Source organism: Callorhinus ursinus, unplaced genomic scaffold (assembly GCF_003265705.2).
Source record: "Callorhinus ursinus isolate GAN/ISIS: 27379988/994484 unplaced genomic scaffold, GSC_fseal_2.0 scaffold41, whole genome shotgun sequence".
NCBI classification, from domain to species: domain Eukaryota; kingdom Metazoa; phylum Chordata; class Mammalia; order Carnivora; family Otariidae; genus Callorhinus; species Callorhinus ursinus.
In genome coordinates, this window is record NW_027397103.1 from 4,660,244 (window position 1) to 4,686,535 (window position 26,292).

Sequence of the window (26,292 nt, forward strand, 5' to 3'; positions counted from 1 at the left end):
CAGAGTTGGAGGGTTTAGCCGCGGGGACCTCAGAGTCATTTCACCACGAAAGCCCTATTTCCCTCAACCGTAAATAAAAGGTAATAAACCCAGCGAGGCGCCCTGAGGATCGAGCGAGAAAACACCTGCACTCAAGCTCCTGCTAAGCTCCCTTGCCCCTCTCCCACGAGCCCTTGCCTGCAATCTGTCTGTGCCTCCTAACCCAGGCCCCAACCGTCAGCTGCCTGGTTGCCCCCCTGCCCCAAATCCTTCACTTACAATTACAAAGGACTCTGGAATACGATTGAGTGTAAGTTTCTTGTAGCTTAATGGCCAGTGGTGCAATTCTGTAGTCAGATCAACCGGATTCAGCTTCCGCCTGCACCTCTTATCTGCTGTGTGACCCTGGGTAAGATACAGAAGCTTCCCGAGCCTCAGTTTCCTCTTCTGAAAAATGGGGATGACGATCGTGCCTCCTGTTTGAAAATGTAGGTCTTACTTTTATTCGAGTATGATGATGGCAATAAAGCAGGAAGCAACTGTCATCGGAAAGATGGTTTGTTGTTCATGGTTTTCAAAAGGAGGGGGCACATCAGGCCACACGGGGAAAGCACCAGGGTCAGGAGGCAGAGCGGGCAGGAGGAAAATGCGGGCAAGAGCCTTTAATGTGGTTTACTGGGGGAGGAACCGGTGAGGCGGGGTGAAAAGGCTAAGATTGCCTAGTTTGACTAATTTAGTGGGCTCTGGGGTGTGGGGGTATCCTGAGTAGGGTGGGGAATATTGGTCCCAGTGGAAGCCTAATGGAGGTGGGGGTGGGGCTTTGGATTGGTTAGTCTGCATATGAAAGGCACACTCGCAAGAGAGTCATTTACTCTCTCTAGGAATAAGCTGGCCCTGGGGAGAAGGGCAGCCCCTCCAAGGTCAGGGAGGCCCCCAGATGTGAAATCATCAAAATAAGAAGGCATGCTTCTTACACCGCCCCCGTAATCATAATAAATGCAAAGGGCTTAGAATAGGGTCTAGCGCGGAGTAAAAACTCACTGTTAGCCGATTATTACGATGGCAATAGTCATCATCTAGCGCCTTACTGTGACAACTTCCCAATCATCTAACTCAACACCCCAACACCTGAGCATCACCCCTCCGAGCCCCAGAGGGATGAGGGTAGGGGAGAGAATATGCTGAGAAGTGGGACCCTAGAAATAGCTGGTTTGACAGAGTCCTCTGATCAGTAAAGATAACAGAGCGCTTCATGTTTTTTAAAGCAAATTTGCATAAATTATCTTAGCTTAGAGGAAAGATCATTTCCTGAGTTGGGGAATTTTGTTCCCAGTGAGCTGAGACCTATTCCCATGGTACAGCTCAGCAATTCCCCAGCATCCTGTGAGCACCCCATGGCATCTGCCAAGGCCCTCCCTGCCACTCATACCCCCCAGCATCTTTTCCTCACTACTCCGTGGGATGCCTTATATTTAGAAAACAAAATTATTTTTTAAAAAATCCTATGCTATCACCCAAAGTTAGCCATTGTTAACATTTTGCTGTTTCTCTTTATTCTCCTGCCGACACATATATAATTTTTTAAGAGTAGGTATTACCTTATATACAGTCTTTTGTCCTGGTTTTTTCACTTAAAATTAGATATTAAACATTTTTCATGTCAGCAAAATTTCATTGAGATGTTTCAATAATAATATCATATTCCATTTTGTTTTATGGATTTGCCATAATACATGCAACCTATTCCTTTCATTGAACAGTTGTGTCATTTCTCCTTTTTTGGATATTATATATAATGCTGTAGAGAATATCCTTGTAAGTGATTTTTGTATCTCTAAAGTATTTCCTTACAGTGGTTTCCTAGAATTACAAGTCTAGGGTCAGAAATCCTAGCCACATTCTATTACACTTTTGGGTTCTAGGTTTTGACTCATTTTAATTCAGGCACCAGGAAAGGACAATCAAGGAAGCTTTAGGTGCATCCCAGCTAGCAAAACGCTAGCTTCTAAGGCATCAGGGAAGCTTTAGGTGCATCCCAGCTAGCAAAACGCCAGCCCTGTGAGGAAGAAACTAGAAAGCAGAGGGGTTAGCCAGCAGCCTGGCTGGGTGGGTGTGTGTCGGTGAGGGGAGACAGGGTCGTGAGTGACATATCACATCAACAACCCCTTTAACAACATCTGCCAACAGCACAATTTGGTATGAACTCCACGCCAGGGAGTGGCCTTTCAAGACCCAACCAGCAGAGGCAATAATCTGGCAAATGGGCACAGGCATGAAACCCAACCTCAGCCAGATCGGCATGGGAAAAGAAATCTCGGTAAGTCCTGGGACAGTGCCAGCTCTGGGGGACAAGGAGAGAGGTAGACACAGTTCAGGGCCGCCTTTTTCATGTGTGTTAAGGTTACAAATGCTTCCCCACAGGGTGGCACAAAAGCCTGTCCACAGCCTTGTCAGATCGTGATTTGGAGCTTAAGAGGTGAAGTTTCTGAACTATGCCTGCAATTCAGGTTCCCGCCTCAAGGGTGCAGTAGCAGCACTTGGCCAGACTTTTCCTAGCAATGGGTTGCTGTATCAAGTAGAACCAGTGAATCCCTCTTTTTCTGTTACTTATAAAAGATATTCATTAAAATATTATCCATACTATGATTCTAATTTTATTTGCTTCTACATAAAGATTTTTAAGTCATGATCCAGCTCAGAACAAGATATATACAGAGAAGCCTGAGTATAAATTAATAATCACCCCCTAAAACACAGCAGGAAGAATGCTGTCTTTTGATCAGAAGACAGATAAGTCAGGGAAGGAGTAATTATCTGATATGTTTTTAAGGGTTACCTGTATCTAGGTTTCCTTTCTCAGGTGAGGTGATTATTAAAAGTAACTTCCCACTCTTTGAAGAGCATTTAAGGTTTGGGGATATGGATAGAGACCTCAGGATTCACTTTTCTCCCTCCCTTTGAGAAAATAAATGGCCAAGAAACTCCTTGGGGAGCATTACTGATCCCAGTGTATCCTAGACCTTCTAGAACAGGACCTACCTAGTTTGCTAGATGGGCTCATGAGTTGGATGAGTGGAAGGATGGATAGATGGATGGAAGGAAAGACAGAAAGATGATAGATGATGGATGGATGGATAGATAGATAGATAGATAGATAGATAGATAGATAGATAGATAGACAGATAGATAGATACGGATGGATGCATGAATTGGGATGGATGGATGGATGGATGGATGGATGGATGGATGGATGGATGGATGGATGATGGGGGAATATACAAGTGGGGCAAATGGGTGGACAAATGGACAGACCCAATGAGATGCCAAAGGGTATCAAGACATCACCATTTACATTAAATCACCACATGTTGGCTTCTTTTAGGACATTCTTCTCTTTTGCTGGGCTTTTGAACAAGAAGAAAGACCTACCTTCACTAAGCTCATGGACATGCTGGAGAAACTGCCAAAGCGGAACCGCCGCCTGTCTCACCCCGGACATTTCTGGAAGTCTGCAGAGTAGGTGTTCTTCTTTAGTATCTCTCTCCACAGCCTTTGTCCTCTGGCCTTTGCCACCTTTTTGCTCCCCTCCCTGACGCCTCTGCCAGCCATGTCCTTTCCGTGCACCCCCCCCCCCCCCCCGGCCACCAGCCTTCCCTACCGGGTTTCTGTTCAGGGGAGTCTATAGAGTCTGCCATCCAGGACCTGGTCCCTGTTGCTACCATGGCCACCTCCTTGTCTATCTCTTCCTGATAAAGGTTGATGCCCCAGTGAGTCTGATCATCAGATGCAAGGTGCTGCCCTGAACCCACCAAGCCCCTATGTCTGCTACTCCAGGAGGCCTGGCTTTCAGGAAATCTACCCCCCAGGGCCAGCAACCTCTCCCCACCATGGCATCTCACAGCTTTCTCTGTCACATGAAGACAAGGGCAGGGAAGGTTCTCAGCTCCTCCTGGCCATAAGTGTCTCTCTGGCTTCCTCATTGGAGGCTCTGTGCCCCTCCCGCTTCCATTCCAGGAAAACACAGCCCTGTGCCCAGGCCCACACACAGAGGCAGACTTGGGTACACACACACACACACACACACACACACACACACACAGAATTACATGGCACACCAGAGCACACCAGACCCAGGAGGCCTTCGGCTATCCCTGCCCCCACCATTTGAGCTTGCTGAGCCTGGAGAATAGGATCTCTCCTTCCCCCAGGGGCTCAGCCTTTCCTTAGACAATTGAAAAGAGCACAGACCTCCTGTGCAGACAAACAGGGATTGGAACCTCCACTCCATCAGTTCGTAGCTGCGTGGCCTTGGGCAGGTTACTTGGCCTCTCTGAGCAGCAGTGTCAGCCTCCAAAGAATGAGGGAGATAGACGGCTCCAACAGGAATGTGGGGAGGATACCGTTAGGTCGGGCTCCGGGGCAGCTGGGACAGTGTTCCCCCTGTAGCAGGCGTTCCGTGTACTTGAGCAGAGGACCAGCTGCATTCTGCTGGCCTTCCAGGACTGGGAATGGCTTGAATGTGAAAACAGAGGGAGGGAGGCTTTAACAAGCGAGGACTCTTTCCAGCTAATCGAGTGCAGGCAAGTTGGCCAGTGAGGGTCAGAGCTCTGGGTGGGGTCCCAGGAGTGCCCGGTGTTACAAACCCCAAGTGTCATTTGGGCCATCACCCAGTGGCATCTGCTTTCCTGGGCGTCAGGGAGGAGAGAGCAGGAGTTAACTGAACAGAGGGGCTTAAATCTCCCCGGTTGGAGGGAGAGCAGGGGCCTTCTTTTCTATTTTTTTCTGTGCAGTTGGGCTGAGAAACAGGGATGTAGAGACCCTGTGATCTGGCAGGATGGGATTTTAGGGTCAGTGAAATTTTCTACTCATTCACTTCTTTACTCCGTCTGTGTGTCTTGAGTACCTTCTCTGTGCCGGACTCTGTTCTAGGAGTGCAAATACAAGGGTGAATAAAGTCAATCAGCATCTTGACCTCATAGGGCTTACCTTCTAGAGCAGGTACAATAGGCAGGTAAATGTATTTTAAAAGGATCATCATTTCAGGTGAAGTTGTGTTGAAAAGACAATGAAACAAGTTTGCGATAGTGATGACTGGGGGCTTTGGGTAGAAGGGAGGGGTCAGGGAATGCCCCTTGGAGGAGGTCATGTTAAGACAAAGCCCTTGGGAGGAAGCCAGGCCCCCACGTGGGAAATCCGAGCCCTCCGGGTGGGAGCGAGCATACAGAGGTGGCAGAACAGATGGGAAGTGGGTACGACCAGGCCATGGGGGGTGGAAGGGAGAGGAATAGAAGGTGAGGTCTCAGGGGTGGCCAGAGGCCAGGCTGGCATGGTAGGAGTTGGGGTTTATTCAGAGGATGAGAGAGTATCGCAAAAACTTTTGCAGAACCGGAAGGCCCCCAAGAGGCCACGTGGTCCCACACCTGCCCTCCCCCAGGGTCATCCACTGAGTGAAGGTCATGGGGGATGTGGAGGGCTTCTCCTTTGTGGAATAGCTGGTATTGGGCTTGGGGTTCCAAAGATCTGAGGGCAGCTCCCACTTCTGTCCCTGCCCACTTTGTCACTTGTGGCCCTCTGTTTATTGCCTGGAGTGGCCATTTTCTTGGCCAGAGATTCGCCATGTCTGCCACAGGCGTAGGAATAAGGCACAAACACCATACACATTTGCATCCATCCGACAGGTAATCCCCAGGATTTTTCTACTTTGACCCCGAGAAACAAAAATGACTTCTGTTCCCTTCAGGCTTCGATTCATAGTGTCTTTTCATATCCAGACAGGGATTACCTATCGGATGGATGCAAATGTGTGTGGTGTTTGTGCCTTATTCCTACGCCTGTGGCAGACATGGCGAATCTATCACAGCACATCCACCATCATTCAGCTCTCTTGCTAGCCACCACCAGTTACTCAGAATCAATGCATAGGATGCCTTCATTGGGCCTTCCAGGTTGATCCAACCTCCTTTTCCATCTGGAGGAACTATGGCCCAGAGACATTCAGAAACTCAGCCACATCTGCCTGGGCTGTTGACAAAGCTGGGAACACAGGTCAGGTTCCAACTCCCTAATCTGAAATTTTCTCTCCCCACAACATCAGCCCCTGTGGTTCCCTCGGCCACACTCATCTGCCTTTGAGATGGTCACTCCAGTGGTGTGGTCAGTAATGGAGTCCTTCCGGAAGCCTGCGTGTCATCAGGGGCTTGGCAGAGGGCTTGGCTAAAGTAGGTCCTATCTAGGCCTTGGTAATCCATGGAGGGGACCAACCAGGAGGTCTCTGCTGCAGCCAGCATGTCACAAGGACGTGAACGGCTAACTCCAAACTTACCTCTGGGGTCTTGTGTTTCCCCCCTCCAATGGATCACACTTGAGGAGCTGGGGTTTCCAGAATCCCCGTATGCCTTAGCACATGGTGAAACAGACACGAGATTGGGACAAGCCTGCATTCCAGAGCAGTGAGTCTTGGAGTTTCATATGCATCCCAAACATCCAGGGAATTGCAGATTCCCATGCTTTAGGTCTGGGAGCGGGGGCAAGATTTGGCCCCAAGATGATGCTGGTCCACCAACCACCCTCTGAGTAGCGAGGATCCAGACCTATGCTGCCCAAGAGTAGCCGCTCCCCACGTGTGACTCTCGAACTCTCAAAATATGGCGAGATGAGATGTCCTGTGAGTGTAAAATCCACACGAAATTTTGAAGACTTAGGATAAAAAAAGGGGGGGGGACATAAAGTAATTTGTCCCATTACACAGATAGGACTGGTGATACGTTGAAATTCTAGTGTTTGGGATATATTGGGTTAAATAGACTATACTATTAAGTTCACCTTTTTTTTTTTTAACCTTCTAAAATATGACTAGAAAATTTACGACTTCCATGACGGGTGGCATTTCTTTTTTTTTTAAAAAACAGCTTTGTTGAGATACAGTTCACATATCATATAATCCTCCTTCTTAAAATATACAACTCTGAGGGTTTGGGTATATTACATTATTTTTTAAAAATTGTGGTAGAGAGCCACCTGGGTGGCTCAGTCAGTTGAGCATCTGGCTCTTGCTCAGGTCTTGAGATCAGGGTCATGAATTCAAGCCCCGTGTTGAGCTCCACACTGGGCATGGAGCCTACTTTAAAAAAAAAAATTGTGGTAGAATATATCTAACATACAGTTTGTCATCTTAGTGGCATTGATCACATTCACAGTGTTGTGCAACCACTACCATTTCCAAAGCCTTTTGTCCTCTCCGAACACAAATGGTACCCATTGAACAGTAACTCCCGGTCCCTCCTCCCTCCAGCCCCCAGTAACCTCGCACCTGCCTCCTGTCCCTGTGGACTTGCCTATTCTAGATATTTTATACACGTGAAATCCTACAATATTTGTTCTTTTCTGTCTGGGGTCTTCACGTAGCATGTCTTTAGGTTCATCCACAGTATGGCACGTATTAGAATGTTACTCCTTTCCACGGCTGAGTACTATTCCATTGTATGTACATGCCATGTTTGGCTTGTCCTTCCATCTGTTGGTGGATCCTTGTTTGTTTACACTCTGGCCGTTATGAATAATGCTGCGGTAACAGTGGCATACAAGTATCCGTTGGAGTCCCTGCTTCCGATTCTTTTAAATAGCGCTGTATGTCCATTGCACGCCATTGGTCTAGATCATCTCCACGACCATCGGCATGATCTCCATCATCTGGGTACCACCTATCAAACGTGTAATGGGTACTGTGTCAAGCATTCTGTCTGCATTGTCTTGCTGACTCCTTGGAGCTCCCCTTAGGAGGCAGGCACTATTACTTTTTTACTTAGAAGAAAACCAAAGCGCAGAGAGGCTAAGTACCTCCCAAGAGGTCACACAGCTAGTAAGGAGAGTAGGCCTTGGAACCCAGGTTGGTCTGGATCCTAAATCCATGATCTTGATCCCTCTACTCTGCGGCTTTCTACACAAAGATTACCCGTGTACCTTCAGGGTTCTTTCTAGAACCATGCTGGGAGAGTGGGCACCAACATCTGCCATGATTGCCCAGATGCTGGCTCAACAGTGGTCAGCAAAGCCTCTGCTTATAACAGGAGTGTATGGTGTGGGTCCTGGTCTCACCTCTTCTTCATGTATTCCCAGCCCTTAGAGCATGCTCAGCAACAGCACGCGGCGGCAGCCCTGCCCACATGCTGAGGACCATCCCTAGTCCAGAGGCTACCTGCTCAAGTGGGAAGAGTTCTAGGTTCCAATCCTGACCCTGCTGTTTCCTGGCTGTGCAGCGTTGGGCAGAACCCTTAACCTCTCTGAGCCTCCACTTTCTCACCTGTAAAAGGGGTATAAGCTGCCTATCTTGCCGACTATTCTCAGGTTTAAATGAGATCGGTACATAGTAGGACCTCAGTATAAATGGGCGTCCCTTCCACCTCTTCTTGTGGACAGGAACAGCTCATCCCCAGCCTCCTAGCCCACCGAGAGGGTGCTCACTCACCAAAGATGGCATTGCTGTATCCAGTGACCTCGTGCCCTTCTCTTTTCTCGCTACTCCAGGCTGTGACCATTGGACAGAGGGACAGCGCTCAGCTGCCTCAGCCCCCGAGCCACCTCTCCTTCCCTGCTCTGCCCTCTGCCAGCTCAGGAGGCCAGAGGCTCACCGTCAGAGGGTACCGACCCCGGCCGGCCTGGGAGCACTGCACGACTGAGCTCGGCAGCTTCCCCACTCCCCAGACCCGTGCCCTTTCGCCCGGGGGAAGGTTCGGGACCCCGGAGCTAGGACTTACCGGGGCCAGCCAGGGAAACGCGGGATTGATCCGTGCGGCCCCGGGGCTGTGTCAAGAAGAGAACTGGAGGCTGAAGGTGGAGCCCCTGGACCAAGGAGGCGAGAGCAGGAGGCCCACGTGGGCAGGCTCACGGGACCGGTCTGTGTGTACATGTGTGGCTCAGTGCGCAATGCTGTTTGCTCTCGATCCCCCGTGACAAGCAAGAGCCCCCCGCTGCCCCAGCCCTGGAGCACCCCTCGGCTGACTTGGTCCCTGGGTGGTGGGTCCCAGCTGCACTCTCTAGAAAGATGGGGTGGGGTAGGGAGCTGAGGCCACAGGGCCAGGACCTGGGCCGGGGAGCTCAGCTGTTCCTTTGTAAACATCTGTTCTCAGAAGCTCCCACCCAAGCCTGTCACGATCTGTGGCTCCTTTGCACGTGGCTCTGAAGTGCACAAAACACTCTTGCATGTCCTTGAGTTCTGGGTCTCTCTGGGGCATGGTTCCCCATGTCTGCCACCTTCTCCTGTTCTGTGAGGGCGCCGTCCCTTTACGCCTTACTGCTCCCATGCTCCCCTGCCATTTGAAAAGCACAGTGGCTTCCCGGCCAAGTGGACTTCTGGGGGCTCCTTGCAGCTCACCTTCATCCTTGACACCCCCCTGAAGTCTGGGCCCTGAGAGCTGGGGGTCTGGGGAGGAAGTTCTAGAACACTCCTTCTCTCTCCTCCTGCTCTGGCATTGACACCAGCTAAGTTTGTCCACCACAGTGACAGGCGCGGGTCCCTGATAGACGTGTGTTGGATTATATGACATACGCACGGCACCTTGTTTTGCAAAGGATCCCCCCGCTCTTTTTTACCCTTAGTAAGTCCCCTGGGGGAGGTGAGGAGGAAGGCTGTAAAGGTTTTGCGTTCTCAGCTCCAGCCTGGTGCTGAGTCTCAGAGTGGTTTCCCCATGAGAGGTCTGTCTTGTGCTTGCTCAGTGCTCATGCCTTCCATCCCTCCCTCTCTCTCCCTCCTGGGCTCGTGGCTTTTCCCAGCCACCTTGGGATCAAGTGTGCAGGAAGGATCCAGGAAGCAGGTCGGGCAGTCAAAGTAATGCAGTGAGCCTCTTGTCTTATGTTCTTATGTTCCACCCCTTATGAGGGGATGTCTTCTATTCCCAAAGCCCATCTGACCTGGCACCAAAAGGAAACCTGTCTCCCAGCAGGGCGGTTGCAGGGCAGCTGGGCAGCAGGTAGGATGCCCAGGGTCAGCCCACAGCCTCTCTGTCCTCCCTGGGCACTGCCCAGGCTTGATTTTCTTCTGGTCACTACTTTATCCTGACATCACCCTCTCAGAGAGGGGACCTAAGACTTCAAAAATCCTACCTGAGCTCAGACTCAACATCCCACCTGATGTAAGGGGTGTGTGGGGGGTCTTCCCCACCTTGGGTGATCTCCAGGCTGATTCATGCTCTGGGGGCCAAGCCTGCTTTCCAAACTGGGAAAAATAATGAGATAGTCATGCTTCTGGAGCCTCTGGCCAGGGGGTACCCCTGAGCCTCCTCTCTAGGAGGCCCTCTGGCCTTCCTGAATGGGCTCCCACCTGCACAGGGCCAGAGACTAAAGGCCCCCCTGTGGGCTAGTCCTAAGCGGATGTACCTCTTCTGAGGACTTCTATTACTGTGGCTCCTGGCTCAACACTTGTGTGTCTTGGGGCCGTTTTATACATACCTACACAAAGCCAGCTGGTGGACCAACCCCGAACATGGGCTTGGGCCTGCCTCGGCTCTGCCCACCAGCTCCCCAAAAGCCTGAGATCCAATCCTGGCTCCTCTTTAATCCAATCAGGACTTCTGGGGTCCATGGACCCCAGTCTTTGTCATGGACCTGAGTGTGGGAAAGAAAATGAGGCCGGGAAGGAGCAGGCCGGACACAGCTACCCTGCAGCTGAAACGCTCACCAGGACTGCTCCCTCCTGCCGCTCTCATTTCCAGAATTCACTCACATGGTCCCCCAGAGCCTTTGGCAAGACCCAGGGTAGGGGGTGCTCCAAAGGCTGATTTTTCCATCTGTTCACGAGAACCAGCTTAAGATTAAGGACAAGGTCTGAGGGATCCAGGGGGATACCCCAGCCTTCCTGTCTCCCTAGGAGTTTCTCTGCTTTGCAAAACAGGGTTCCTTGGGTCTGTCCTTGGCCCCATGTCACCTGCTCTTGACTTTTCTCCCTCTTCACACATCCTTACTTTGCCCAAACCTTCCTCAGTCTCCAGCAGCCAGGCTTCTGAAGCCCCTCCCTGCCACCCTCCTCCTGGTGATGCCACCCTGAATTGTTTAGAGGGCACTTTTCATTTGCAGACATTGCAATTCAAGGAAGAACCAAATCTCTGCTTTCCCTGCTGACCTCAATCTTATTCATGAGTCAAATATTGGGAGGAGGTCACATTCATTAATCTTTTGCAAGGAAGAAAAGAAAAAAAGGTAGGAGGTGTGTGTATGTTTACATAGTCATTGCCAGCTTTGCCTATGACTCATTCTATAGAATCCACACAACAAAGACTGTGTGTGTGTGTGTGTGTGTGTGTGCGTGCATGTGTGTGCGCGCGTGCGCGCTTGTCCCCGTCACCGCTGTGTGCAGGTGCCCTGTGCCCGACAGCAAGTTGGTTATCCCTGGGCCCTGCTCTGAGCAAACCCTTACCTACACAGGCTTCCCAAGTGCACCAGTCCCCAGGGTGAAGATGCCCCGGGGAAGCCTTGACCTTGCCTTCTTTGAAGGGCATGTGGATTTGCACCCTTGAATGCCACCCAACTTCCCAGGCCACGTGCATTTCCTGCAATGGGGCCCCCTTTCCAGGGGGCACCCCCTTGGCCATATGTGGGGATAGCCCCATGCGTGAAGCTGGAGACTCAAAGTCTTTACTTAATTCTGTTTCATCCTGGTTTTCCTTTTGCTGGTCAAAGGGGGAAACCCCATCTTACGGCAGAGCCCCTGTCTTTCTGGCTTCTTGGTCCATAGGAGCCCTGGATTGATCTCTGACAACTCGACTTTTGTGTCCAGGATACCTGGTCCTGCCCCTTTCCCACCCCACGCCCACAAAACCAGACTTCATCTCCTCCCACAGGTTTTGTCCCCCGCCACTGCCAGTGGCTGATCATCTAAGGAAATGGTATACGTTTAGCCCAGGCCCAATCTCTGTCTTGCAAAATCTAGAACTGGGGTTGGCAAAGTATGGCCCAGGGCCATATCCAACCTCCCCCCCACCCCCGCTGACAGTTTTTACGTTCTCTAATTGAGGAAAAACCAGAAGAATATTTCATAATACGTGAAAACTCCATAGAATTCAAGTGTCAATAAATGAAATCATATTGGCCTGCGGCCGCCGCCATTCATTTCCATACGAACTACGGGGTTTGTGTCCTGGTGACAGAGACAGTGTGGCCCATAAAGCAGAAAATACTTCTTTTTTTTATTTTTATTTTTTTTAAGATTTTTTAAATTTATTTAATTGACAGAGAGGGAGACACACACACAGCGAGAGCAGGAACACAAGCAGTGGGAGCGGGAGAGGGGGAAGCAGGCCACCCGCCGAGCAGGGAGCCCCATGTAGGGCTCGATCCCAGGACCCTGGGATCATGACCTGAGCCGAAGGCAGTCGCTCAACCGACTGAGCCACCCAGGCGCCCCGCAAAAAATACTTCTAACCTTGCCCTTTACAGAAGACACTTGCCAACCTCTGATCGAGGGGACTGTCTCACTCAAGAAGAAGCCAACTTGCATATGGCTCCCAAGGGAGGAACGTGAGCCAGGCTGGGAGTTAGAGGGGCAGAGAACTCGTTCCAGGGAGGAAAGAACTTTCTAACAGCTTGCCCCAAGATGCGAGATGGGCCGCCTGGGGGTAGTGGGAAGCTCCCTGTCCTTGGAGAGGGCTGGGCAGATGTGGAGACTGCCTGGTGTGCGTGATAAAGAGGGAATTCAGGCTTTGGAGGGTGGGAGGACCGGTTATATTTAAGACCCTATTAAGCTCAGGCTGGCGTGTAACAAAATACTGTAGGTGGGGGACTTCCAAAGCAGAAAGTGATGTCTCACAGTTCTGGGGGCTGGCAATCCAAGATCGAAGTGTCAGAAGCAATGCTTTCTCCTAGGACCTTCCCCCTCGGCTTTCAGTCAGCTTGCCTCTTGCTGTGTGCTCACGTGGCCTTTCCTCTGGGCACACACAACCCCGGTGTCTGTCTCTCTTACGGGACACTAGTCCGACTGGATGGGAGCCCATCCTTATGACCTGATTGCATCTTAATTACCTCTTTAAAGGCCCTCTCTCCAGATACAATCACCTTGGCGGTTAGGGCTTCGACCTAGGAATCTGGGGGGCTGGGGGAAGTGTGTATCGCGGCCAGGGGCACAATTCCGTCCCTCACGAGGACCCTTGATATTCCTGAGACTGTGATTGTAGGCACCTTCTGGGCGACACTCCTAGTCCTGGCTTTTGTTCCCACGCTGTGCTCAGCCTTGAGTCCCCAGATTTGCCCTCCCCGTCCCCATCCCCCGCCAGGCTTCCCTTCACCCACCCCCACCTCTACCCGCCCCCCAAGGGCTGGTCCTGTTCCAGATAGATCCTCCACCACCCAAGACCCTCCCTCTGTGCTCTTTGACCAGGGCCGCCATAACAAAGCCCACAGACTTGGCAGCTTTAAACGACTGGAATGCACTCTCTCACGGATCTGGAGGCTGGAAGCCTAAAATCAAGGTGTCGGCAGGGCCACACTCTGATCCCCCCTGTGCAAGGGAGTCCTTCCTTGCCCTCCTTAGCTCCTGGTGGGCTGCTGGTCATCCTTGGCACTCTTTGGCTGTGGATGGATCTCTCCACCTCTGACTCCAAACTCACGTGGCATTCCCGTGCGTCCGTCTTCATATAAGGACACCACCCTACTCAAGTTTGACCTCACTTTAACTAATTACACCTGCAACGACCTGACTTCCAAGTAAGGTCACATTCTGAGGGACTGGGGTTTAGGACCTCAACGTGTCTCTTTTGTGCGTGTGTGTGTGTGTGTGTGAAGTGGACACGATTCAACCCATAACACCCTCTAAGGAGCTTTCTCTCATGCCTTGACGGGTCACCGTGGTTCTTCCAGAGCAGACCTCCTGGGAGAAAGGTCCCAGAACCTCTGGGCCATGAGGGTCAGGACTCTGATGTTGCGCTAATCAAACCTGACACCTTCATCCCTGGGTCCGATAGTCCCGATGTCATCTCCACGGGTGGGGGTGGGCGGCCTGTCTGTTGTGTGATGCTCACTTGACCATTGAATGAGTGTGTTTCAGCCCAGTCTGAAGTGGTTGGTGGCTTGACACTTGCTTTTATTTCTGCTCTTGCTCAGCGGCAGAGGAACTGAGCGTGGCGAGCCGTGTGCTTTGCTGTATCCTTTTTAGGCTGTGCCTGTGAGGTTTTGAGCAGGCTCAGGTGGATGTTCCCCCCTGGGCCCCAGCCCCCGCTAACCCCCCGCTGCCGCCGCCGTCAGCCGCCCGCACCTGCAAGGGAATAGTCCTGACCTCTGAGGGGAAGGAGAAGCAAATGCAGTGTGGGCTTCCGAACCTGGGGACCAGGGTCTTGAAAGTTCTCGTTCTCCCTGACTCCATGTCACACCAAGGGGGCCACCTTCCTCTGTAGTCACTGCTCCTGATGATCAGCTCAAATGACTGGTTCCTGTCTTGCGGTCCTACCAGCCATGCCATTCTCTAAACAACTGGGGCAGAGAGTCAGGGAGGGGTCTTACTTGGTATACTGCCTGGCACATAGTAGGTGCTCTGTAAATGCTTGCAGAATGCAGAGATGGGGCGAGGCACTGGCACAGGGGGCCAGATGCCCCTCCTTGCAGGGAAGGTGGAGGGGCTCCACAGGCGGGGTTGGGCACTAATGGGATTCGCACAACCAGGCTCTGTGCTATGGATCCCCCATCACCCCGAATGAATTTGCCAGGTTCCGTGAATGTGACTCGTAAAGAGACCCATTGGCCAGGTGTCCCGGGGCACCTGAGCCGTGAGAGGCAAGAGTAGTGATCCATCTCTTACAGCCTCTGTTCACTGAGCAGTTACTATGTGCCGGGCCAACAGTCCTGGGAAATACGTACCATTATCCCCATTTCATAGGTGAAGAAACTGCGGGAAATGCAAGCCAGCCTATTAAGAGGTAGAGACAACATTTTAAATATGAGTCTTTGGCCTCATGCGTTCCTGGGAACCCACCCCCGTTTGAGTGGTTTATGCCCCACTGCCCCCCTGGGAGGTTACTGTACCAGCCTCTGTGGTCATGTGTAGCTTGTAAGCAGGAGAGAGGGAGAGAAAGCAGGACGTGGTTGAAGGAGGGTACAGGAGAGGGTGGGGACCCCTGGAGGAGTTTGCATGGAAGCTCTCAGTCTGGGAACACCAACAGGCTGCCAGCAACAGCCCGGGTTTCCAGGAAATGTGCGTCTGGGTTGACAAAGCTGCTCTCCTGGGTCCTTCCAGCTCCCCTGCTGCAAGCAGCCTGCACCGTCAGCCCGGCCCTCTGCCTCTCTCATACTGGACTGGATGTTTAACTGTGATCCCCTGTCCCCAGAAACTCACCAGTGAGTGCTCCTCCCTCTCAGGGGTGGGAATGGCTCCTTCCTTCCTGCTCGTAGAGATCACACAGCCCCTTTCCCTAACACCATGAATACGAAGGATTCATCTCCATGGAGTTGAGATGGTTGCTGTCCTTCTATTGAGGACCAAGCTGGAGGAAATGGGCTTTGCCTGGAGCTTGCCTGATCTAGGTTAGGCCCAGTTTACCAAACATGTTCCATAGACCTTTAATAGCATAGCAGACTAGATGAAAATAATGTTGCATTATCAGAAGGGTCCTGGGACAAACATGCTTTGGAAATGCTTAGGCAAACCAAGATTAAATTTTTTTTTTGGTTGCAGGACTTATCAGAGCATTTAACCACACTACTGTGTGGTTAAAATCTTTTAAAAAGGCTGACAGCAGGCTGCTCTTCCCAAGCTTTCCCAGGCTGGTTTCTGAATCCACAACAAGATTAATCTCTGTGAGTTTGACTTGATATCTTGCACAGTCCTTTGAGAGCAAAGGCCAATGTGCTGGTCCACAGAAAAGAGCAGCTGATCACCAACCAGTATTTACAGACCACCTGCTCAGAGTTTGCCTCCCCGGGAGGCTGGCACTGTGAATGATGAACCTGGAAGGTGAACGAGATGTATCTGGGCAGAGAGATGAGGCTGGGGATGGCCACTGGTCACCAGATGCTCCTGCTTTTCCATTCCATACTGGTAGGAAATGCTGACCCCCAGTAAACTTTGCCCCCACCACCCCACATGCTCTGCCCAGACCTGCTGATGGGAGACCCCAGTTCCATGCATGTGGAGAGTGGTTCCATGCACAAGGATGCCACAAAGTAGAAAACTCTGGCTAATTGTGTCTTTCAATGGAGGGGTCAAATCTTCTGTGTGGGGGTGACTGTCCCAACATACCACGGCTTGATGACCAATGTGGAAATAATAGATAAGTCATGCCCTCAGGGGCACCAGCTAGGTCTTCACCAGAATTTTTATCTCAGCTACGTTATTGGGATGAATATCTAGAATGATCTATAGCTAGAAGATCTGGAAGAGTGATCTAGTCCAATGAGGACAAATAGGTGCCATTTCTGCCACTGTTGTCCCCTCCTGTACTCTTGGCAGACATTACTAATCAATCACAGCACACCTTTCTGCTGAGCACAGATGCAGCCTCAGGGCATCAGAGGTACCACTGGATGGGGACGTGGGTAGTTTATTTTCAGTCTGGAAATTTGGAAAATGCAGAAAGAAAGATTCTGTCCTTAAGACCCAGGGTATGATCCTATTTGGTAATCTGCCTGCTTGGAGAGACATCATTTATCTTCCAGAGAATGGCTTCTCCTCGAGGCCTGAATGCTGCCTCCAACCACATAACAGCTGGGCTGGAAGGCCTGGGGGCCTTAAGGAAATATAGTTTGTGTGTACGTGTGTGGTATTAGGCAGGGGAGCAGGAAGGACTGTTCTTGGAGCCCCTTGTAAAAGTTTCTGTGCTTCAATCTGGACATCTCTGAATTAAGGAATGTTGCATAGGGAGGGTGAGGAAAAGGAACCTGACTCCAGTTACTTTTGGTTCCTTCCTTGCAAGGAAGGCTCAAAATCAAATTTTCACCCAGGTGGAATTCCCTGGGGGTCCTAGTGGACCACCAGCTCTACTCCTGAGCTCTTGAATTGCCTCTAATAAGCAGCTGAGAGTACTTTCCGTCTGCTGCCTCTTAGCTTCCTTCCTCCCCTTATCCTCCACCACCACCACCTCCTGCCAGATAACATCTCCCCCGGCCTGGCCCGTGAGCTGAGGAGAAAGTCACACAATAGTAGGGACGAAAAATAGCTGCCATGTATTCAGCTTAAATTAGCTCAGAAGAAAGGCTCCCTCCCTCCATTGAGCGGGCAACAATTGTTTATGCCAACGTGCTATTTGCATCGTGCCTTCTTAGATTTGAAAGTCTAATGATTAAAAACAAATCTTAGTTTTTCTTTTTCACCACTTAAGGAAAAAAAAGGAAAAAAGAAAAACCACCAGCTTGGCTAGTTCTTCTCGTTTAAAAATACCCTGACTTCCAGAGCTAGAGTGAGGATTTTGGAAAGCCTGGGGCTCGGATAGCAGGAAGAAACACAGGCAGACAATAGATGGAGAGGCCTTTCCGGAGTGCTAAGTGATGAGCTGGTGAATGGGGGAGAGGGGTCTTTGCATCCTCATGCAGATGCCAACATCCAGGTCAGTTCGGAATGCAGCGGGCTTATTTTGTCATTGGCCGTGTATTCGATGGGTTATTTATTGAGCATCTACTACATCTTGGACCCTGGGCGTTCAGCAATGAGTGAAACAAAGAGCTTAGAGTCCAGCAGGGGAGATGGACAAGGAGCCGCCCACAATATATGAATCACAGCTCACGGAGGCTTAGGGAAGGAAAACCAACAGCAGGCCAGTAACAGGAGATGGGGGGGGGCGGTTCTGCTGTGGAGGAAGCAGGTGCAATGGTCTTTATGAGGAGGTGACATTTGAGTGGAGCTCTCAAGAAGGGGAAAGAGGAAGGCATGATCCTTTTAGGCCGGGGTCTCTCAAATACGGCACTGATGATATTGGGGACCATTTGTCGTGGCGGGGGCTGTCCTGTGCATGGCAAGATGTCGAGCAGCCATCCCTGGCCTCTCCACACCAGATGCCCATGGCACCCTCCCTTTCCTGCCACCCCCAAGTTGTGACAACCAAAGATGTCTCCAGACATTGCCACATGTCCCCTGGGGGGGCAGGGTAGGGGGTGGAATCACCCCTTGTTGAGAACCACCATTCTCGACAGAAGCAGCAGCAAACACAGAGACCCCAGGGGAAGATGGAGGCCATGGCCAGTGAGCAGGGTGGACAGGGGATGAACTGCACTGGGCACTGGAGGCCCGAGAGTTGGAGCATCCAGGCTGGGGAGGGTCTCGAAGGTCTTTTGAGGGCAATGGCAAAGCACCAGGGGGTTTCAGGAGTACTGTGTCGCCATCTGATCTTCACTGGTTTGAGCCAAGGCGTGAGGTCTTGAGTGTACTGTCTCCTGCCCAGATCACTGGGGTCCAGATCCAGCTTGTGGCCATCTGTAGCCTTGCGGAGAAAAAGGAAATCGGACAGAGGGAAACAGGAAAACTCAAGGAGGAAGATCCTCAAGTGACGATGGCACAGAAATGGGTTTTAAGAGGAACATTTAGCATCTTCAGTGGTTTGAAGGCTGCCTAGGGAGGGAGGACGTTGACTGGCCATTCCCCATCTACACGGACAAGACAGGCGTGAAACCCCAGCTCATGGGGTAGGAAGTGACCCTCAGGCTCTCCCCCCTTTCTTCCATGGTGGTCCACTCCATCCTCCCATGGTCCTTCGAGGAAGCTGGCTCCTCTCCTTGACCTTGGCCTCAGGCTGCCCTAGTGCTGCTCTCGGGGGCCACTCAGGGAAGTCCCCTCTGTCTTCCCCGGGGAAGGAGAGTCCCCAGATATGCCAGCCTCCTTCCAATCCCCTACTTCACTGTTGAGGAGAGAGTTAACACAGCTGGCTCTGGTGGAGAATAAGCAGTAAAATGGGATGGTGTGGGTGAGAGGTGGCAGTTGGATCCTGTCCCACATGGCTGATGGGGGCATGGCGGCAGGCAGTGGGTGTGGTCGGGCTCTGTGGGGCCTGTGGCTCTACCGCTAGAATCCGATCCCACCGACTCCAGTGATCCCAGGACTGGGGAAGCAGGGCAGCCAGGCATGGCAAAAGGACCGGGGCTGGGAAACCTGTCTTGGTGAGCTGGGGATACTTAGCCAAGCACCTTCCAAGAAGGATGCGGAGTCGATTGGGGTCCTGTTCCCTGCGGGGGGTCCGACCTCTCCCCACCCCTGCCCTGCCCGGCTTGGGGGCAGTGGCCGCTTCAGTGTGTCTTGGACAATTAATGCAATGCATTGGTCATCCAAGATTGTAGCCATTTTCCTTTGTTTATTTTTCTATCTGTGTTGCTAATAATAATAATAATAATAATAATAATAATAAAATGGGTACATATGAACTCGTGTAAGTTCAAGTAACTGCTATGTAGCTACAGTGTAGACACCAGGCCACCCTCACGGACTGGTCCAGCCACAGCAAGCCTCCCACCCTGGCCTGCTGGCCTTCCAAGCAGCCTCCTACGGAGCGCTGGGCAGCGCCCTGCAAATCCTGGGCAGGCAGCTGGGCAGTGCCTGGCTGGAGCAGGCGCTGAGGACGGGCATGGCCAACACGGGCTGCCTGGGGCCCGGCCTAAGCACAACTGTGAGATGCACAACGTCTTCTCTGGCTCCTTCCTCCCCCTTATTAAGCAGCCCTTCCCTGGGGCCCCTGTGCTCCCTGCCCGAGGGAGTGCTGTAGATTATTCCTCTCCCTGCCCCCACACGCGCTTCCCAACCTTGCTGTCAGGAATAAATCCTCCGAAAGCCCCAGGCCTGGGCGCACAGCGGCCAGAAGCCCAAATGGCGGAACGTCAGGCATCCGGTCACCCGAGTGGGTCCGACACCCACTGCCGAGCTGTGGTTCAGCTGAGCGCCCTTGCTCCCCATGGAGGGAGATCCACGGGGAACTACTGCTACATCATGTTCCTCTAGCACCCCCGAAGCTCCAACTTTTTGGCCTATTGGTGGATTTTAAGTGCCACCATTTGAGCTGCTGAAAGCTTCTAGAACAATCTTCCCCATATTTCCAAGGCTTGTGTCCCCAGCCACGCTCACTGCACCCTTCACTGACCCCAGCACCAAGCAACCCTAATGCCTTCAGTCCGAGACTGCATGTCATATATTCATTCAACAAGTATTTATTAAGTGCCTCCTGGGAAAATGGGAAAGAAGAGGGGTGCCGGCCTCCAGGGAACCCCTGAGTCTAGAGGAGGAGAGAGACAGGTCCTGAGAGAGATCCTGAGACCCCAGAGGAGCCCCCAACCCCAACAGGGACCTGCGAGGAAGCGTTCTCAGAGGAGGGGACTTCTGCACCTTGTCTTGAGATTTGAGTAGAGGAGTGGGAGGTAGGGAACAGTGTGTCGGGTAGAAGGAACAGCCCATGTGCGGAGGCAAGATCATGATTTGTTGAAAGCCCGACCCTGGGCACTTGTTCTGTTCTCACCTGCTTTTCCCCCAAGCATGGTGTCAGGTCCTGGGAGACTCCATCCCCAAATACAAGGTGCCCTGGCTCAGACTTAGAGATCTCACCTTCTCCTGCCATGTCTTTGTCCTGGCAATTGGCCTTAGGGTCCTGGAGAAGATGATGTCCCAGGAGGGTTTTGTGTTTACTAGAATCAGGTCATACTTAGGCAGCCTCAGATCCTCTCTGCAGCTCTGTCTGGCCCTGCAGGCCTCCCTCTGCGTCCCTGCTGCCTGCACACATCGTCCGTGTCTTAGGACCCCTTCACTGGGTTCTTCAAACCGCGAGTATCTGTGCTGTGGATGGGTTGGTGATCAGCCCTCCCTCTAAAGCATTTCCTTCCCTGTCTTTGCTTCTGCTTCATAATCCTTCCTACCTCCTCTTGTGACCTGTGTCTCTGATCTCTCTGAGGCCCACACATCTGTCTTGCCATACCAGAAAGCTGTCTCACCATGGCCTTTTTCATGGAGAGTTTATGTCACTCTGTGGCATAGGCCGCTGGAGCGTTGAGGTCAAGGACGTGCGTGAACATGGAAATTTACTGATGGAAAGACCCCACTCTAAGGGTTTCCAACTAACCATGACAACTGTGATGGGCAAAATACTGGTTTGTTACAGAGTAGCTGAAGAAGACCTAGGGATCAGAGTGGGCCACAGGCCAGGTCTGTAATACAGCATAAAATGTGGAAATGTGCCCTCTTGGTGGGATATTGTGTCCCACGGTCCTTATAAATGTATGTCAGAGTTTGAAGGATAGGAAACAGTTTCTTTGCTGACCATAGGACTACCATGGTGTGTGTGTGGTTGCTGTAAATTATCAGGTTTACCTGCTTCAGCTTGACTCAACGTGCATTTCTTAAGCCATCCCCTCTTGTGGATAATGACCTCACCATCAATTTCTCAGTGCCGGCAGTTCTCCCAAAGCGTTCCTTGGATTTTTCTTAGCTTCATGCAGCCTGCTAGCACTTAGTATATCCCTAACCCTCAAGGTTACTGGAGGGAGTAAATGAAATAATGAATGTCAATAGAATTGCACAATACCTGGCACACAGTAGGTGCTCAGTAAATGTGGCTTCTCTTCTCACTGGCCCAATCAAAACGTCCCCAGGAATTCCACCTCTAGGGAAATGTTCCAGAAAAAAAATGGAGGATTGGAATGGAGAGGTGGTGGGTGTCATCCATTTTCTTAGGGGCTGGTGCGCTGGTGGACATGGGGAGGGGGACCCAAGATTCATAAAGACACCCTTCAGCTGCTATGGGGTCAGCATGCATCAGGGAGAGGTTCAAACTTAGAAAGCTGGAGAGCCCCTGGCAAGACCAGTCCCCTCCAAGGCCCCAAGATGGAGGCCAAGGGCATTCACTGGGGCCGGATGAGTCTGGTCACATGTGCTGAGTGCCCCAAACTTGGGCCATCGAGTCCCACCCTGAGCTTGTTTCTCTCTCCCTGTGCTTTGATCTTGCACTGGGGTCCACTCCATGAACTTTACCGCATGATTCATTCGGTTGATTACTCTCAAAGTTATTGACCTTAGGAAAAGTCTCAATTGTAAAAAGCTTTCTTGCTATGTAAATTACGCTGTTACCTTTTCTATACAAAAAGTATATATACCTATAAATATTATACATATATATATTATATATATATATACATATATATATATAAAGATGAATTCTTGTACAGACTGACATGGACCAACGGTCCAAATTGTTTTCTCTGTGTTTGTGTTGACTGTTGCAGAATGAGTTAATATAAGAAGTTGGTTTCATGTTTTCCTTTTGGGGCCACTTCTTCTCTTCCTTTTTTATCTTTGTCTGTCTCGGTCTCCGTCTCTCTCTTACTCATTGCCAACGTCTCGATGCTGGGAAAGAACAGTTGATTCAGATGCATCCAGGAAAAGAAGGCCAGATGGATGGAGAGTCCACTGTGTATATTTGTACAGAATCATTTATAAAGTTTTCTACACTTCTCAAAAAAGTATTTCTAACTTGGGCTGTTGGACAGGTTGTGAGCCTCTGAGCCGGCAAGCCTATTGTTTCTTGTGTTTAGTGCAATGTTTAGTGAAAATCCAATTGTCTGAATTATTTATGCCAATAAAGAATTTGAGAATTACTGCATCACACTGCCGCCAAAACAGGTGTGAATTCTGTTGTTGTTTGTTGTATGGAAGAAATCTTGAGATGTGACATTGGCCAGTGTATCAGTCAGCTCTTGCCACAATAACGGTGCGTAACAAATTTTTCCAAAACTCCGTGGTTTACAACAATTAGCATTTATTCTCAAGCTCCTGGGTTTGTAGGTTTTGGCTGGTTTAACCAAGTCTCCCCTTTAGGCTTCTTGTCAACTTCAAGTTTGCTTCACATGTCTCCCTGAAGGAGAAGCTTCCTAGGGCATGCTTATCCTATAGGTGATCACCAGATCTGAAGAGCCAAGCCAAACTGCACAAATACATTCAAAGCATCTACTCAAATTGCATTCACTGATATTCCATGGCCAAAGCAAGTCATATGACCCAGGCTTTCTTTTTATTTATTTGTTTGTTTGTTTATTTGAGAGAGAGAGAGAGCACATATGCTTGAGCAGAGGGAGGGGCAGAGGAAGAGGGAGAAACTCAAGCAGACTCCGCACTGAACGCAGAGCCCGATGTGGGGCTCAATCTCACAACCCTGAGATCATGACCTGAGCTGAAATCAAGAGTCAGATGCTCAGCAGACTGAGCCACCCAAGTGCCCCTGACCCAGGCTTTCAACAGGATAGAGCTGTAAACTTCACCCAGACCAGGAAGGGGAGGGAAGTGTTTGCTGAACAGTAATGCAAATTATCATAGCCTGGCCAAGTATTATTCCAGGCAGCCAGATGAGTTTTCTCCCTAGGGGTAATATGGTATGATTAATAAATCCACACACACGTACATAAGCACACACAAGTATGGCTCTGCGTGTTGACCACCTGCTCCGTACCCAACCCAGAAAGTACTTAGCATTGTCTCACTAACCCCTACAACCGCCCAATTCCATTTGACAGATGAGGAAGCTGGGTGCAGGGGGATGAAGTAACTGACCCAACCCAAGGCAAGAACCCAAAGCTCATGCTCTCTTGAGGACACACTCAGCGCAGCAGCTCCCAGGTACACTGATGACTAGAGCCCACTTTACAAAGTGCTTCTATGAAACAAGATCTCTTCTGATCTATAAAACCAGCCAGTGAGGCAGGGAATATTCAACTCATCCAACAGCAGAAGGAAGCAGAGGACAACCCTGACTTGGGCTCTAACACTCTAACCTTGTCAACCCACCTTCACGAGCATGATTTCCTCCCACTCACCACAATCAAATAGGGAGGTGGGTATGAGGGGCCCCGTTTTTACAGATGGGGAAACTGAGACTCCAGAAAGTCAGAGTCTCATGCAGCATCTGAGCTTCAGTCCTGGCCTGTACTCACACCAGCTGTGTGAGCTGGCTGGACAGGGATGCCAACTCTCCGAGCCCTGGTTTACTTGTGAAATTGGGATAATGGATTGCTCTCACTTCAGACAACTGTGCTTGGAATTGAAAGCGGGTAAAACACTTCACACCATTCCTGGCATCAATAACCAATAGACATTACTTATTTCAAGCCCAGATCTGACACTTAGCTCTGGGACAGCGTTGACTTGGGGAGGAGGTGTGGGACAAGACCAGAACTTTCCATTCTCATTACTCCTATTTCAAGCAGAAGAGAAGGGGCCAGAGTCTTCCCTGGGGCCTGGAACTAATTGATTGTCCCAGTTCCGGCTTGTGGTCCTCTGTGGCCGCAGGGTCACCATTAATCAGGCACAGCAGGTGTTGAACTGAGTGAGGGAGGCCTTGCAAGTCAGCGGAACTGAACAGCTCATTAACCTCCGTGTACCCGCTACAGGGGAAGTACCTGGGAGCCAGAAGCAAGGCACAGAGGAGGCCACCCAGTTACCCAGGTGGCAGGGACAAGGGCTCTCAGACCCTGCTGGCCCCGGGGCTCCTCCTCACCTTTGCCCCAGTCGAGACCCTCCAGAGCCCACCCTTATCTCCCACCTCCCACCAGCTTGTTCCCAGACACAATGTTAAGCAAGTTACACTTGGCATCTCATTTAATCATCACCATGGTCCTCTGAAGCAAATACTTCATTGTCCCCCTTATACAGATGAAGGAAACTGAGGTTCAGAGAGGCTAAGTGACTTGCCCTAAATTGTACAATGGTAAGCGTGGAGCCAGGTTCCAAACCCAGACAACTGGAATCTGGGGCCGGTGTTCTGACTTGCAGTGCTGGATGGGCTCCAAGAAACACAGTTTGCAATGAATTCAAGCGATTGCCATGAATCATTGGTTCTCCACCAGGGGCAGTGCGCCCCCGGGGACATTTGGCCGTGCCCCAGTGGAGGATGTTACCAGCATGGTAGCTAGAGGCCAGGGATGCTGCTCAACATCCCGAAATGCACAGGACAGAGCCCCCCTCCCCCACGGACACAGAATTACCCAGCCCAAAATGTCAGTGGTGCCGAGGTTAAGAAACCCTGCTATAAATGTTGCTAGGTGTAGGGCAGGGAGAGGTCGCTGGCTGGGTCTAAGGGGGAGCAATTAGGAAAGCTTTCCCAGAAAAAGGCAATTCAGCCACTTTCATGTGGCAGATGGGGCCAGAGAAGTTATAGGAATCGCTAAGGGACAGATGCGAAGTCAAGTAATAGTTACTGAACACTTGCCGCGTGGCAGGTGGAGTGTCGGGGATGCCACAAATCCGTGCACTAACGGTCATTCATTCAGACATCAACCTGCTACGACACGGCCCATGGAGGTGGCAATTCCGATCCCTGTTCTGTAGTTGTGAAAGCTGAATCGGGGAGGTGCTGGGAGGTGATAGTTCAAGGTTGCGCAGCCAGAAGGGCCCCCCAGAGAGCGGAGCCCGGTTCTCTGATTGTTTGCACAATCACACTGGGAGAGCAACAAACTAAGGATGTTAATTCAGGGAGTCTGCCACCCCCCCAGGCAGGTCTCCCTGAGCCAGGAGCATCCTGATGCATAGGCAGGTGGGTAAGCCCTGGATTTGCGTTTGAGTCTGGGCTATAAACCACTTAGCAGCTATGCGACCTTGGGGAAGTCACTTCGTCCCTTGGAGCCTCCATCTGCTCATCTGTGAAATGGACATCTCAACAGTGTCTCCTTCATGACTCAGTGACATGGCATAAAATACTCAAAGTATTTAGCACAGGGTAAGCCCTCGGGGTGTGTTTTAGTTTGGGACGTTCTGGGAAACAGGGTTGGGACTTGGATGAGGGACCTGTGTGCAGGGTCTCGATTGCCAGGATGAGGTGTGGGGGCTGGGCCTGATGAGCCAAAGAGGGGGCTCTAGCCTCTGGCTTACACTCTCTTCTCACAGCTTACAGGTTCCAGGGGTGTACCCCCCCAAGCCCCTGCTTTACCTGCCAGAGCTGACCTCTGCAGGTTCACATGAGGGCACAACCACACACACGCGCGCGCACACACACACACACACACACACACACACAACTGCACTCACCCACTTTCAGAACGCTCAAATTCCCACTGCTCATCCACATGCCCACACACCCCTTGGTCCCGCCACTCCCTCACCCCACCCCTTCCCTCTGGTTGTGGCTGGATACCTGCAAGCCTTATTTGACTTCTGCATTTGTGTTGCTAAGACATGCCTGAAGGTCACGGCTTGTCTGAACAATCCAGGATCATTGCTCCTGGAGTGGGCTACTGGTTCTGGGGCTGCAAGCAAACAGGCAGGCTGGGACGTGCCTGCATCCAGCTCTATGCCATGTCATAAATGTCCCTGCCCTTCCAAGGGCTCTAAATCACCATGATGTCTGACAATTGGGTCATTGTTTCCCCTGCACCATTTATAACTCGGGAGGC

At 51.1% G+C, this 26,292-nt stretch overlaps 1 protein-coding gene across 3 annotated transcripts in view; it reads left to right on the top strand.

The window, feature by feature from the left end:
• Positions 1–22,531, top strand: part of KSR2 (kinase suppressor of ras 2) — a 426,580-nt gene extending 404,049 nt beyond the window's left edge. For 2 of the 3 annotated variants that reach the window (XM_073881039.1, XM_073881037.1), the window contains exons 18-20: positions 2,167–2,296; positions 3,362–3,495; positions 8,503–22,531. In XM_073881039.1, coding sequence (XP_073737140.1) covers positions 2,167–2,296; positions 3,362–3,495; positions 8,503–8,509 — 271 coding nt within the window. In that variant the 3' untranslated portion in view covers positions 8,510–22,531. Of the gene's footprint in view, positions 1–2,166; positions 2,297–3,361; positions 3,500–8,502 lie in introns of those variants that run through there. The other variant, XM_073881038.1, reaches the window with a different exon arrangement.
• Positions 22,532–26,292: the final 3,761 nt, after the last annotated feature.